The 13998-nt window shown below is 37.8% G+C and overlaps 1 protein-coding gene across 6 annotated transcripts in view; it reads left to right on the top strand.

The window, feature by feature from the left end:
• The window catches only part of PTK2 (protein tyrosine kinase 2), a 282084-nt gene that overhangs the window by 120061 nt on the left and 148025 nt on the right, over positions 1–13998 (top strand). For all 6 annotated transcript variants that reach the window (XM_058564997.1, XM_058565000.1, XM_058564996.1 and 3 more), the window contains one exon: positions 320–407. In XM_058564997.1, coding sequence (XP_058420980.1) covers positions 320–407 — 88 coding nt within the window. The remainder of the gene's footprint in view (positions 1–319; positions 408–13998) is intronic.

The following is a 13998-nucleotide window of genomic DNA, read 5'->3' as shown; positions in this document are numbered from 1 at the left end:
GCATGTAAAATTAGCCTTTGGGGGAAGTATAAGGTGGTGCTGCCCCTGGCTGGTGGTGGAGAATGACTGTAGGGCTGGGATGTCTTCTCATCATGCTCTGTGTCCTTGCAGAATCATTGAGCTGTACACACTTATGTGCATGTTTTTGTGCTGGAAAATAAAAAAAGTTATGTTTAAAAATTAGTTGATTATATTTTAACTTTTTAAATAATATTTCAGAGTAATTGGCTATACCATACACAATAATATTGTAATTGTAGACTATGAATTGAGAGAATTACTTATTTCTAATTGTTCTATTTTGTGAATTATTTTTTAGATATGAATTGAGAATTCGTTATTTGCCAAAAGGATTTCTAAACCAGTTTACTGAGGACAAGCCAACTCTGAATTTCTTCTATCAACAGGTATAGGAGGGTGCTTTAATATACTTTTTTCTTTGTTTCTTTGAGTCCTATTTATTACATGGTTTTATTTTAGAATTAGATTAAACCTAACATTTGGGAGAATATAAATTTGTCACTGTATGGCAATGAGAATCTTTTAACCAATGGGAAATTATGAATTTTTGACTCTCTGAATTTTTGTATGCTTGGGCAAATCTTAAAAGATACTTCTTTTGTGTGGAGACAGTAAGTCCTAAGTGACACAACCATTGTTCTGTCTTTAGTTCAAGCATAATTATCATGCCTGAAGATCAACAAATTTGTCAGATGTAGAATTTATTATCAGAGCCAGCTACACCCATATGATCTCAATAGCAATTTGCGTAATAAAGCCAGAATTGACTTTTTTACACCAAGAGTAGCTTGCTTTTTACCCCTAATGTATTAGTTAGGCAATAAGTATATATGGCTTAAATGAACCAACGCAATTGTATGCCCAATAAATGTTACTTGTTAGTATTAGTGAAGAGTGCCAAAAAAAATGTTTAATGAATATCAAGGAGACATTTGTACATACAATTTTGCAGTTAAATGCATTTAGTAGTTTTTTATTTTAGTAAAAATATGCACTAAATGTCTACTCTGGGTCAAGAATGCAGAAATAAATGACATAATCTGCATATTTAAATTCCTCAGGCTAGTGGAGGATTTCCTGTAAACAGTTACTTTGTGTTCAGTCCTATGCTGTTGGTAAACACGATCGATGTGACCACGCATAGGAGGGTCTGCTAACCCAGCGGGGGTTTGGAATCAAGGTGGCTCCCCTAGAAAGTGTCATTTGAAACCATCAAAAACATGGTGCATTTAAATCTGAGCTAAAGTGGTTTGAGAAGAAACAGGTGAGAGAGATAGGCACCACATCATGTAATGAGAATATTTTAGATTTTCTCCTGCAGATTATTGGGAGCCATTTAAAGAATTTTATTAGTGGATGTCTTGAAAAGAATTTTTTTTAAAATAAGACCACCCTTACGTGATGGCAGTACTGGGGATAGATTGGGTCTTAAAATGGCTGCAAGCAAGTTTGGATGCTCTGCAGCCGTTTAGGCAAGAAATTAGAAAGATATAAGGTATAACACTTTGGTAGTCAGCAAATTTAGTGGATGGATTTGATAGGACTCAGAGACAACTAAAATGGAGCATGAAAAAAAGAAGAGGACTATTGCATCAGTCCAGCACCTAGTGTCAAGAAAGAGAAAATGTGGGTTAGATTCAGAAGGAGGGAGGTAAGATGGGAGGTTGTTTTATTTCGAGATAACTGGATATTCCTGCTTATAAGATCTGCACTGTGAGACAGGAAGTGAAGGGAGTTTCCAGTATTGGGGTCTGTTCTCTTGTCATGTAGGAAATGTCAGGTGTCAGGGGAGGGACTTGTGGAAACTTGTGAAGATTTTCCATAGTACAGAGTTGAATGGAGAGGGAGTGACGTTCGGCAAAATGAGAAGAGAGAAGTTGTGTGTAGATTCCAGCAGAGATTGCTGGAGGCCTACTCATACTGCAAAAATGATTTCCAGCTTACACACTGCTTCTTGTGTACGTTGTTACACCTCATCCTTTAGCAGTCTGGTGAGCTTCATATTTTAGTGAAGGAGGTGACGGGAGAGTTTAGTTAACTGACATGTTTATATTGTATTTTTCTCTTTTGTAGATGATCTGTATCACTATTGGCATAATTTCTTTGAAAAAATCCACCCGCTGAGGAAAAACTATGACTATGTTAGTGACATTGATTTCCAGAATGCCTAATACAGGCCTAAATAGCTCAGTTATTCCTTTTGATAATTTCTGGGCTGACCTAAAAGTCTGCAACTTTTTTGTTCCTTTCGCACTATTACTAGGTTGTCCTAGTTTTCCCTTTTGGAAGACCTTGCTTCTATCTATATGATTGAAAGTTAGTACTGCACATACCAGTGTATCCCAGATTTTCTCTTGCTAGTAGGACGTATCTTACTGCAGTGTTTGTAGTCTTTATAAAACCTGAGAGAATGTGAAGTGTAATGAGTATGCATGGTGTAGTGTGCCTGTTCTGCATTTAGCAGCTCTGTGATTCTACGTACTTCGCCGAGTCTCTTCGCACGTAATTGTTTCATCTACTGAAATATAGATATGTAATACCTATCCCATAGGATCATTATGTTGATTAAATGAGATAAAATTGTCTACCATATAACTGCCCAGTAATTATTTGAATTTCAGTCTATACACAGTACCAGGCTTATGAGGATTCAGCATTTATCATTTGCATATCATGATACAAGTATGAGTGTGAACCTTCCAGCCCCTCCTCCCCACCTTCTGCTTTCATTCATTTCTACAGTTCTCTTCTTCACCCTATCCTCTTTTTAATTTTTTGAAATTGTTAAATCATGTACATTTTTAGAAAGTCCAGAAAATATTCTAAAATATCACTTAAATTATCTCTATCCTAATAATTACTTTCATTTTTGTATGCTTTTATAATATTCTACCAAATACCTATATTTTAAAAGAAATACAGTGTAGTTCTAGCTAGTAATGCCTCTTTCCCGTGTTGATTGCCAGTGTCACTTCTTATCCATGCCACTATCTCAGGCTTAAGTGACAGTATTGGAGGGAGGGAAAGTAGTGCTGAAACTACAAAGAGGAGGGAGGGAAGAAGGAACATGCTATGATTTGTCAGAACTAATGAATTGGCAAGTATACGAAGAGCTTTAAGTATGTTCATATCCTTCAGATTTGTATGTGGCACCGTTGACATTGACGGTTTTGTAAGGAGAAAATAATTGAATATTGGCAGTTTCTTATGATTTGAACTAATAATTCTACTTCTAGGTATTCTAAAGAAATAAGATTTACACATGTGTGTGGTATGTACAAGGATGCTCCTGGGAACATTACAGTGGCAAAAAGGAAATTGGAGGCATTGCAAATGTCTGTCAATAAGAAGTTGGTTAAATAAATTCTACTGAGTTTAAAATCTATGTGTCTGTCATAATGAGTGAAGTACAATTCAGTTCATGGATATGGAAGGTATTACATTAAATGCTGTTGTTTAAAACAGGCCATATATAAAACATGTATAATACAATTCCATTTATGTGAAAAAAATGTATATATGTATTTTTTTTACCTAATTTGACAAGAAAGTTTGGAAAATAGTATTTTTCCATTGCTGCTTTGGCAAGTAATCATATATTTATTTGACTTCTTGTGATACCCATTCAATGCAGAATCTGTTCTACATGTGTGGAAATTCCAGAACTGTTATACGTGATCCATATGTTGTCCTACACAGGCAGTACTCAACTTGGGAACAGATTTAATTCCGATGTTGAAAAATCAGTTAGGAATTCAGAACTTTCTCCTATTTAAACACACACTCCAAAAACAAAAAAAAGGCATGAGTAAAAAATTGGCCCTTCAGCTATTTATGGCCAAAGTCTATTTAACGGAGAATGTAGCTGAAATATTTTGAAAGAACTTTTGTGTGAAAATTTTTACTGAATCCTGAGATAAATTATTTTATAGTGGTCTCAGAATTTGATGACACTCATTCTTTAATGTAAAAAAAAATTTTTTTTTTTTAAAGATTTTATTTGTTTATTTTTTTCCCCTTAAAGCCCCAGTAGGTAGTTGTATGTCATAGCTGCACATCCTTCTAGTTGCTGTATGTGGGACGCGGCCTCAGCATGGCCGGAGAAGCGGTGCGTCGGTGCGCGCCCGGGATGCGAACCCGGGCCGCCAGCAGCGGAGCGCGCACACTTAACCGCTAGGCCGTGGGGCCGGCCCTAATTTAAAAAATTTTTAATGTTTGATCCAAATATGTAAGATGTATACATATACATTCATATATTTTCACTGAACTCCAAGCTAAATCGATCCATTTTTAAGGGGCTCAGAATTTGATGACACTGATTCTTCTTAATTGTTTAGCTCTTGTAACATTGATGCATGTATTCTTCTGAGGGGTGTGATACTTAATAATAAAATGAATACCTATGACCCTCCTGCCCAGATGAAGAGAACATACCTGATGTTTCCCAGTCCCATGTCCCTGTGATCCACTCCCCTCCCTACCCTTTCACTCCTGGCAGGTGACCATTGTCCTGGTATTGGGTATTGATCATTCTCTTGCTTACTTTTGTTTGCTGGTTGTCACATTTTACAACATATGTGTGCATTTTTCAGTTCTGGCCTTAGAGTAAAAGCTGACACTAGTTCTTCCCTGAGCCCTCTGCATTCCGTCATCGGCATCTTGGTTTTTTGTTCATTTGTTTCGCAACTCATAGAAGCATTCCAGAAGATTTTATTTAAAATCTTCCCGAAGATTTTAAAAAAATGTTTTATTCAGCATTTGTAGTTGTTTTCATTGAGCAGATTGGTCAGGACATTTGGTCCACTGTGTTGGTAGAAATGGAAGTGATTATATGGGGATTTAAAAATTTATCCCTTTTGGTTCATTTCTAAAATAATTTTGCTTTGTGGTTAGAACTGTGGTTCATTTGATACTCGTTCAATCTTTGTTTATATTTGTTTCATCATCTTGCACATACTGAGATTTTGTCAGTTCCAATTTTGCTTAAGTAGAATGTATCTTCTCTAATTGTTCAGTGCAGAGCACAATAAATACCCATTAATTCAAGATTGTTAATTATGTTGTTCAGATCTTCTCTGTTGCTCGTGTTGTTTTTTCCTGCTTGAAAGATAGTGTTGCTGGGTACAAAAGTCAGAGTAAGTGTTATTTTCTCTCAGAACTTTGATGGTATTTTCTACTGTCTTTGATTTTTATTGTTGCTATTGAGAAGTTGGCTTTTGTTCTTTCTTTGTAGGTGACCTGTCTTTTCTCTCTGGATGGCTTTAAGACCTTTTCTTTCTTTCTTTTTTTTTTTTTTTTAGGAAGAGTGACCCTGCGTTAACATCTGTTGCCAATCTTCCTCTTTTTCTCCCCAAAACCCCGGTACATAGTTGTGTATCATAGTTGTAGAGTTGTAGCTCTTCTGTGTGGGACGCCGCCTCAGCATGGCTTGATGAGCAGTGAGTAGGTCCGCGCCCAGGATCCAAACTGGCAAACCCCAGGCTGCCGAGATTGAACGTGCAAACTTAACTGCTGCGCCACCAGGCCAGCCCCAAGACCTTTTCTTCGTCTTCAGTATTTTGCAGTTTTATTACAAACTAGGTGTGGATTTCCACTTAATTTTTCCTGTTTGATCTACGTTGTGCAGCCTGTACCTATGATGCGTGTCTTTTTCCTCAGTTCCGGAAATGTCCTAGTTGATGTCTACTCAGATATTGCCTTTTCTCCATTCTTTGTTATTCCTTCTGGGATTTCAGTTCAGGTCTACGTTAGAACTTCTTGGTCTGTCCGTTGGTCTGTCTGTCCATATCTCTTAACTTCTCTTTTCTGTTTTTATCTCTTTATCTCTCTGGGATCTGTCATTCAGATAAATCTGTCAGATCACCAGCTCTCCTCAGCTGTGACCAATTTGATGTGTAGTGCTTTTGTTGAGTTTTTATTTATTATTTAGTTTTTAGTTTTATCTTCCACCTCTTTTTTGTAAATCTGCCAGGCCATCTTTTATGGCCATTGTTATTTACTAAGTTTCCTGCCTTTCATTTCTTTATCATTTCATATAAAGTTGATGTCTCGATTCTGAATCTGAAGTCCCTGGCCTTTCCTTCTGTTGGTGGTGGCTTACACTGACTCTTGTTCAGTGACATGTTTCCTTCTGTGTTTGTTATGAGCTGTTATTTTGTTGAACCTCACCTGTGGGAATCTTGAGGGTCTAGATTGGGGAATAGTGAACACTCCTTAGTGTTATCTGTTATTATTTCTGTTTTAGAAGAATCAGTATTTTTATTGTTTTGACTCTTTTATCAGGTAGAAATAAAAGAATTATGTTTAGATTCTTTCTACTGCCACTCCCATTCCATGAAAGAGAGAGAACTTACAGTAAACTACCTTAATTTTATTATTCCTTATTTTGAAATTTTGTCCCATACCCACTATTCGTTATGCCCCTTGTTTCGGATGATATCATGAGGAAGACAACATGTCAGTGGACATATTGAGTATTGGGTTACTGGTTGGAGATTATTCTATGGATGCATGTAGTTTCATTTAAAGATGTCCTGGGGCCTCCAGTGGTGGAGTGGTTGAGTTTGGCCTGTTCCACTTTGGCAGCCTGGGTTCACGGGTTCAGATCCTGGGTGTGGACCTATGCCACTTGTCAGCCACTCTGTGGCCACTCTGTGGCCGCAACCCACATAAAAAAAGTAGAAGAGGGGCTGGCCTTGTGGCGTGGCAGTTAAGTGCTCGCGCTCCGCTGCTGGCGGCCGGGGTTTGGATCCTGGGCACACACCAATGCACCTCTTGTCGGGCCATGCTGTGGTGGCGTCCCATATAAAGTAGAGGAAGATGGGTACAGATGTTAGCCCAGGGCCAATCTTCCTCAGCAAAAAGAGGAAGATTGGCGTGGAAGTTAGCTCAGGGCGGATCTTCCTCACAAAAAATAAATAAATAAAAACTTAAAAAGAAAAAAAGTGGAGGAAGACTGGCACAGATGTTAGCTCAGGGCAAATCTTCCTCAGCAAAAATAAATAAATAAAGATGTCCTAAATGTGACTACGTAAGTGTGAGATATTGCAAATGATTCACTAAATGTTTTTGACCCGTTTTAGGATATTCTGAAAGGTATTAATCAGCACACTCTAAAAATAAACCAGAATCTTGTTATAACCCTGTTCACTGTGAGCAGGAGTCTATAAAAATGAGTTTTGATGCTAAAGCTAATGGCTCATTCTAAAGCAACAGCAGTGTGTTTCACCCTGAAATCAGAGTTCTCCTTTGCCGTGTAACGTTTCAGTCCTCTTTGTCTCTCTGAACTTTCATTTGTTAGAGGTGTATTTGATGGCAACCTTTTGCAAATAGTGGTGGTCATTAGTTTGAAGGGCTGCGTCCATGTTTAGTTAAGCAGTTGTCACATTAACTAGCTTTGCATTGGTGATGCTGAACTTGTATAGAAACCATTTGGCGCTATTGCAGTTTTCAGCTCTTAAGATGCCTGGATTGGCATGAAATTGTCATTGTTTTCTCCTACAGATATTTTAAGATTTAAAATGAATATGTCTGGGGCCAGCCTGGTGGCGTAGCGGTTAAGTTTGCACACTCTGCTGCCGCAGCCTGGGGTTCACAGGTTTGGATCCCAGGCGCAGACCTACACCTTGCTTATCAAGCCATGCTTTGGCAGGCGTCCCACATATAAAGTAGAGGAAGATGGGCATGGATGTTAGCACAGGGCCAATCTTCCTCAGCAAAAAGAGGAGGATTGGCAACAGATGTTAGCTCAGGACTAGTCTTCCTCACCAAAAAAAATAATAAAATAAATTTAAAAAAATTAGTATATCCATCTGTTGTGTTCTAAAAAACATTAAATGTAACATACTTGTGGTTTATTTGACAAAAAGAGTTCCAGTAGGAAGTTGAAGAAGATACTGAGTCCAGAACCATAACTTAACCCTATGATAGAGACTCTAAACTTGCCTATAGAAATATGTGAGGCACGAGGGCATGCTATTTCTTGTTGATCAATCTTTCTATTATTTTTATTCTAATTTTTTATTTTTCTAAGTTTTTATTCAGATCATTGTGTTATATGAAATGGATTTCTTTATCTGTATTTTCTTACCTTAAAGCTTTCTGTCAGTTAAAACATTTGAAATGGCAGCTCCAAGTGGGAAATTCTAGTTTAAAACCTGACATTTTAAATGTGGGAATTATCAGCTGTCCTTCTCCAGAAAGAAGGTAAATTAAATATAGGTCTGTCTGACTTAGTAGAAGGTATATAAATATATTTTTTGGTGAGGAATATTAGCCCTGAGCTAACATCTGTTGCCAATCTTCCTCTTTTTGCTGAGGAAGACTGGCTCTGAGCTAACATCCGTGCCCATCTTCCTCTACTTTATATGTGGGATGCCTGCCACAGCATGGCTTGATAAGCAGTGCATTGGTTCGCGCTCAGGACCCGAACCCATGAACCCCAGGCCGCTGAAGTAGAGCACACGAACTTAACCACTACGCCACTGACCCGGCCCCTAGAAGGTATATTTTTTATATTTCTTTAATGGATTTAATAATGTACATTTCTTCTTTTTCCCCTCCAGTATGTTTTTCATGATTCAAGAAGCACTCATGTTCTTGAGGACTTAGGTAAACTCTGTCATGTGTATACTATTCAAGCCATATTTCTTGATCATCCTTCTGTATAAAAGACTTTAGAAATGAGAAGGCAGAAATGGTCATTTTCTAACAGTTTACTGTTCCCTGTTGATATTTTAAATTTGCCTTTAGTCCGCCTCAGGGCCTTTGAGAGACTCTTACTTTGGTAGGAATACTCCTGTCCTGGGGGTCCCCAAAACCATCCTCAAGCTCAGTCATTCATTAGAAGGGTTTACAAGACTCAGAGGTTGTGATATTGGTAGTTATAGTTTATTACGGCAAAAGGATACAGAGGAAAATCAGCAAAGGGAAAAAGTACGTCAGGCGACATCCAGAGGAGACTAAGTGGAAGCTTCTAGGTGTTCCCTTCCAGGGGAGTCACGAGGGACATACTTAATTCCTCCAGCAGTGATGTGTGACAACATGTCACCAGTGGGTCACCAACCTGGGACTCCTGCTTGAGCTTGGGGGTTTAAGGTTTTTATTGGGGGTCAGTCTCATAGGCATACAACACCTGTGTGATACAACACCTGTGTGACCTCAGGTATTCAAGCTCCAGGACCCAAAGAGAAAGCAGGTGTTCATCATAATCACATGGTTTGTGTAAATTATCTGGTCAGAATGGTACAGTGTGGTCCAAGGCTTCAGATATGCAAAAGCACTCTTATCAGACAGACCTTTTCAGGAGTTCAGTTCCTGGGAGGCCAAAGGCCAGTCATAAACACAGGCCTTTTTTGGGAATGTGCAGGGTTTGAGCAACCTAGGCCTGCTGAGGTAACATTTTCCTGCATAACTCCCCTTTCCTTTCCTGGACCTAGATACTTTGTACTCAGTTGTTAGCTCTTAATTTTAAGTGGCATTTTCTATGTAAAACCTTCCATAGCATCTGTACAGTTCCCATATACAATTTTTAATATTTTAAAATTAGTTTTATTGAGGTATAATTTTACATACAATAAAAATCACCAATTTTAATGTACAATTCAATGAGTTCTGACAAACATATATAGTTAAGAACTTTCCATCACAATCGTGATATAGTACGATGTAAAAACAGGGCAGTTGACATTGGCACAGTACTATTAAGTAGACTACAGACTATATTCAAGTTTCACCAGTTTTTACATGCACTTGTGTGTATTTGTATGTGTGTATTTCTGTGCGATTTTATCACAGGTATAGATGCTTGTAACCACCACCATAATCGAGACATAGAACTGTCCCAGCAACACAAAGAAACTCCCTGTTGCTTTATAGTCACACCCTTCCCCCTTCCCTGATCCCTGGCGACCATTAATCTCTTCTCTACACTTTGTATTTTAACTGTTATCTATTGTGCCCACTAATAGAATGTGCATTCAGTGAGAAGAAACATAAAGTCTGTCTTCTTCACCATTGTATCCCCAACACAGTAAGCCATGTTTTAGATGCTTAATTTATTCTCTTGAATGACTTATTAGTGAGAATTGAATTTTAATGCTAGTGTTCTTGACATTCAGAATTTTTTAAGAGATTTATTAGAAGAGGTCAAGAAAAAAATCCAAAAAATAAAGGAACTGTATGCCTTTGGAATTATCAGATTGGTTGTTTATGTGTAAACACTGAACATCAAATCTTTTAAGAAATTGATGTGATTCTTCAGTTACCTCTAGTGTAATTTGTGGTTACTTTTCCATTGTAAATAGACCAGAAGAAAGAAACAGTGGAAACCCTTGTTGTCATACAGGTTTTCTAGCTCTGGTCTTCTCCTTTTATGGTCTGTTCTCAATATAACATTCAGAGCAATCCTTTTCAAGTCAAAATTTACCCACCATTACGTCTCTAAGTTTCACGTATATGTTTTATTCGCTGCTGTATCCTGGCACATGGTAGACATTCAGTAAATATTTGTTGAATGAATCAATGAATGAATAACTGTTCAATGCTACATTAAATGACATTGAATTGTGGAAAAAGTGTGTGACTCATTAAGATAGTATAATACTTTATTTTTTTTTATACCTTAAGTATACAAGAGAAAAGCTAAGTTTGTTTTAATTGGGAACTGCTATTGAGTTCCTTCATATACAGATACTCCACTCTGATCTGACAACTCAGGGAGGAGTTTGACAATTGAGCCAGCAAGGCTCTGAGAGTTCACTTACTGCCTTGGGTTACTCAGGTAGTAAATGGATTTATATATTAAGTCAGTTTCACATTTGTCTGCCCTCCACCCATCTTTACACACACTACCAAGGACATTTGGGTCTAGTTGATAAATTTGTGTAGCTGACAAACTATTCAGAAGAGACCAAAACAAAACATAAAGCACTGAGTTGACATATAGACTAAATTAGGAAGTAATTTAGGATTAATTAGGAAGTAATTTAGGATTAATACTTTCTATTAGAGATGTGAGCGGTTTTTATATTAAAATCCGTGCTTTATTGTATTGCAGAGTAAGATGGAAAAGCTCATGAATATAAATGCAGTACTTGCCCACAGAAGGAGGTCCAAATACATCCTATTTTTTAAGTGGGAAATTGATATCAACATGGAAACAAATTAATTTAAAAAAAACAAAAACAACTTTCAGAGGTCTTTTCTGAAACAGTACTAAGCCATGATATAAAAAGAGAATAGAATGCAGTGACAGTGGTAGAAGAGCCAGGAGATGCATGTGAAGCCAGTCCGTTAGACCTGGGGGATGCAGGCTGATGAGATGTGGTTCCCACTCATCATGAATCTTCCTTCTAGTATGAAATATCTAAACTAGGAAAGAGTTCACAGGAAGATGTAGGTACACACTGAAGCCTGAGTGGTAGGGGTCCACAGATCTGGTTTTTGAGTCCTAACTTTAACACTTGCTATGTGATCTTGGGTAAATTAACTTTTCTCATCTTTATGTATACAATAGGAAAACTAAAACCTACCTTGAAGAATCATTGTAAAGTTTATAAATAATGTAAAAACATGTAGCATAGTACCTGACCCCTGGTAGATACTCCTTAAACAGTAGGTAGTTCCTTTGCTATCATCTTTGTTCTTTTTAGGCTTTTTCTAAGGCTGTAAATTGGGGATGATAGTGGTGTCCAACTCACAGTGATGCTGTGAGGATTAAATGAGATATTACTGTAAATCTGCCTCACATGGCGCTGCATGTATTTACTTTAGGCAATTATATATACATAAACACACTTAAATGCTCAATAAATTGCATTTATTTCACAAATGAAAGCAATAAATCCTGCTAGGAGTTAGTAGGAGATGAAAGGTAGTCAAGAAATAGTTTATAAGAAAAATGAACACTGAGTATAAAGAGCCCTGAGTCTTGCAGAAAAATGCCTGAGCACAGCATCAGGGTGTGAACATGCACAGTGGTTTCAGAGAACACCACCTCTCGAGTCTGGAAGACAGGGACAGGCACCGGACCATCAGGGAACTCAACTGGGGTTTGTTCTTCGTCCTCCCACAGAGGGAAGCTGCCACAGGGCTTTCGGGAATGATGAGGGGAGATGAGGGTCTGTTGTGATGGCTTGTTCCATCTTGGATCAGTACACTTTGCAGAATACATCCATCACTTCAGACCGTGAATGGACTTCAGGCCATGGTCATACAGCTCTGAGAGTCGGGAGGAGTAGATTGGTGCTATAGGAAAAACAACTCTCAGAACTTTTAAGTCACATTTGTAAATAAGGGGATTTTCTATAAAGATTGTTAATTTCCCCTTTTTTCCTTTTTGCAACTAATATGAATTTGGTTTTGATGAATGAAATAAAGCATGTGATTACATTTTCCCACCTGTGAATAGTGTTTAAAAATTATAGTAATTAATCTTTAAAACTATTTTGTAATGATGCATTTTCCTCAACATATAATGGATATTCTGCTGCGGTTTCTTTGAAGTCTGCACCAGACCATTAACTAAGATCCACTGAATGCTTCAGTTGGAACAACTGCGATATTTCTTTAACTCATATAAATACATCTTGATTTATCTTGTGAGCCTTTATTTTTGTGTTCAATAAGAAACCCACTTATGATACAGAAACTTAGTTTTTAAATTTGGGTTTATTTTTTGTTATATAGGAGAAAGAACCAATTGAAGTGTAAACAAAATGATTCTAGTATTAAAGTTTTTTACTTAATTTAGTGGATTGAGTAATTCAGTTCCATTGAATCAGTCTTAAATGCCTACTACGTGTTAGGAATAGAAATACTATTGCTTGTAAGTCTTACATGGAAAATAACATTTACACACACGAGTACCCAAACCCCAGTTTGATGACTTTATTCATTCATTCGTTCATTCATTCAGTCAATAAATATTTATTGACTGCCTAAGTCTAGGTGTAATGCAGAGAATAAAGCAAAGGATTTGAGAGGGAATGGTGTTTAGATCAAAAATAGCAGATGGTTGTCCACTGCTAGATGAGTGGTCATCGCTCCTACCATAAGAGAAGGAATGAGTAGGTGAGTACACATGCACATCGGGTTATAGATTCTTGGTACGTTAAAGAGGGTATTCCCATCTGAAGATTTTTATTTTCTCTGTAAGAAAGAGATGTCGCAGGTTGACTGGAGAAAGTATAAATCAGTGTATTGGCAAACTTGCTAGGCAAGCATTGTTGAATTTCCAGACAGTTTCAGCTGACCGTTCGAGGTTTGTCATCATAAATTTAAAGCAAAGCTTGTACTGTATTTTCTACAGTTGCTTGGCAATAAGCATGCAGAAGGAGATGGGTAGTTTGTTTCAGTATGTGTTGGTTTTTCCAGGCAATTAAAATAAAGGGATAACGGGAGATTGGGGAGTTGGGGGTCTTTGCAAGGTAAGGTCATAATGATGAACTATCCAATATAAGGTAGGCAGTAATTAACTGAGGAGTAGAAATCTTTTGAGCCAGCCCAGGTGGTCTAGTGGTTAAGATTTGGCACTCACACTGTCAGGGCCCGAGTTTGTTTCCCAGTCAGGGAACCATATCACCTATCTGTTGAGTATCATACTTGGCGGCTGCTTGTTGCTGTGATGCTCAAAGTTATGCCAATGGTATTTCAAATACCTTCAGGGTCGCCCGTGATGGACAGGTTTCAGCAGAGCTTCCAGACTAGACAGTCTAGGAAGGATCTGGCTACCCACTTCCCAAAAAATTGGCCATGAAAACCTTATGAATATCAGCGAAACATTGTCTGATATAGCGCCAGAAGGGGAGAGGGTGGCGCAAAAAGACCAGGCAGAGTTCAGCTCTGCCATCCACAGGGTCACTAGGAGTCAGAATCTACTTGACGGCAGTTAAGAACAACAAAAATTTTTTGAGCCAAGTGAAACTGACAGGCTAGGAGGTAATAGTTGAAGAGCAGGATCTTTGGAATTTTTTCTAG

This window comes from Diceros bicornis, chromosome 21, assembly GCF_020826845.1.
Source record: "Diceros bicornis minor isolate mBicDic1 chromosome 21, mDicBic1.mat.cur, whole genome shotgun sequence".
Taxonomy (NCBI): Eukaryota; Metazoa; Chordata; class Mammalia; order Perissodactyla; family Rhinocerotidae; genus Diceros; species Diceros bicornis.
This window is presented reverse-complemented; position numbering and strand designations above follow the sequence as displayed.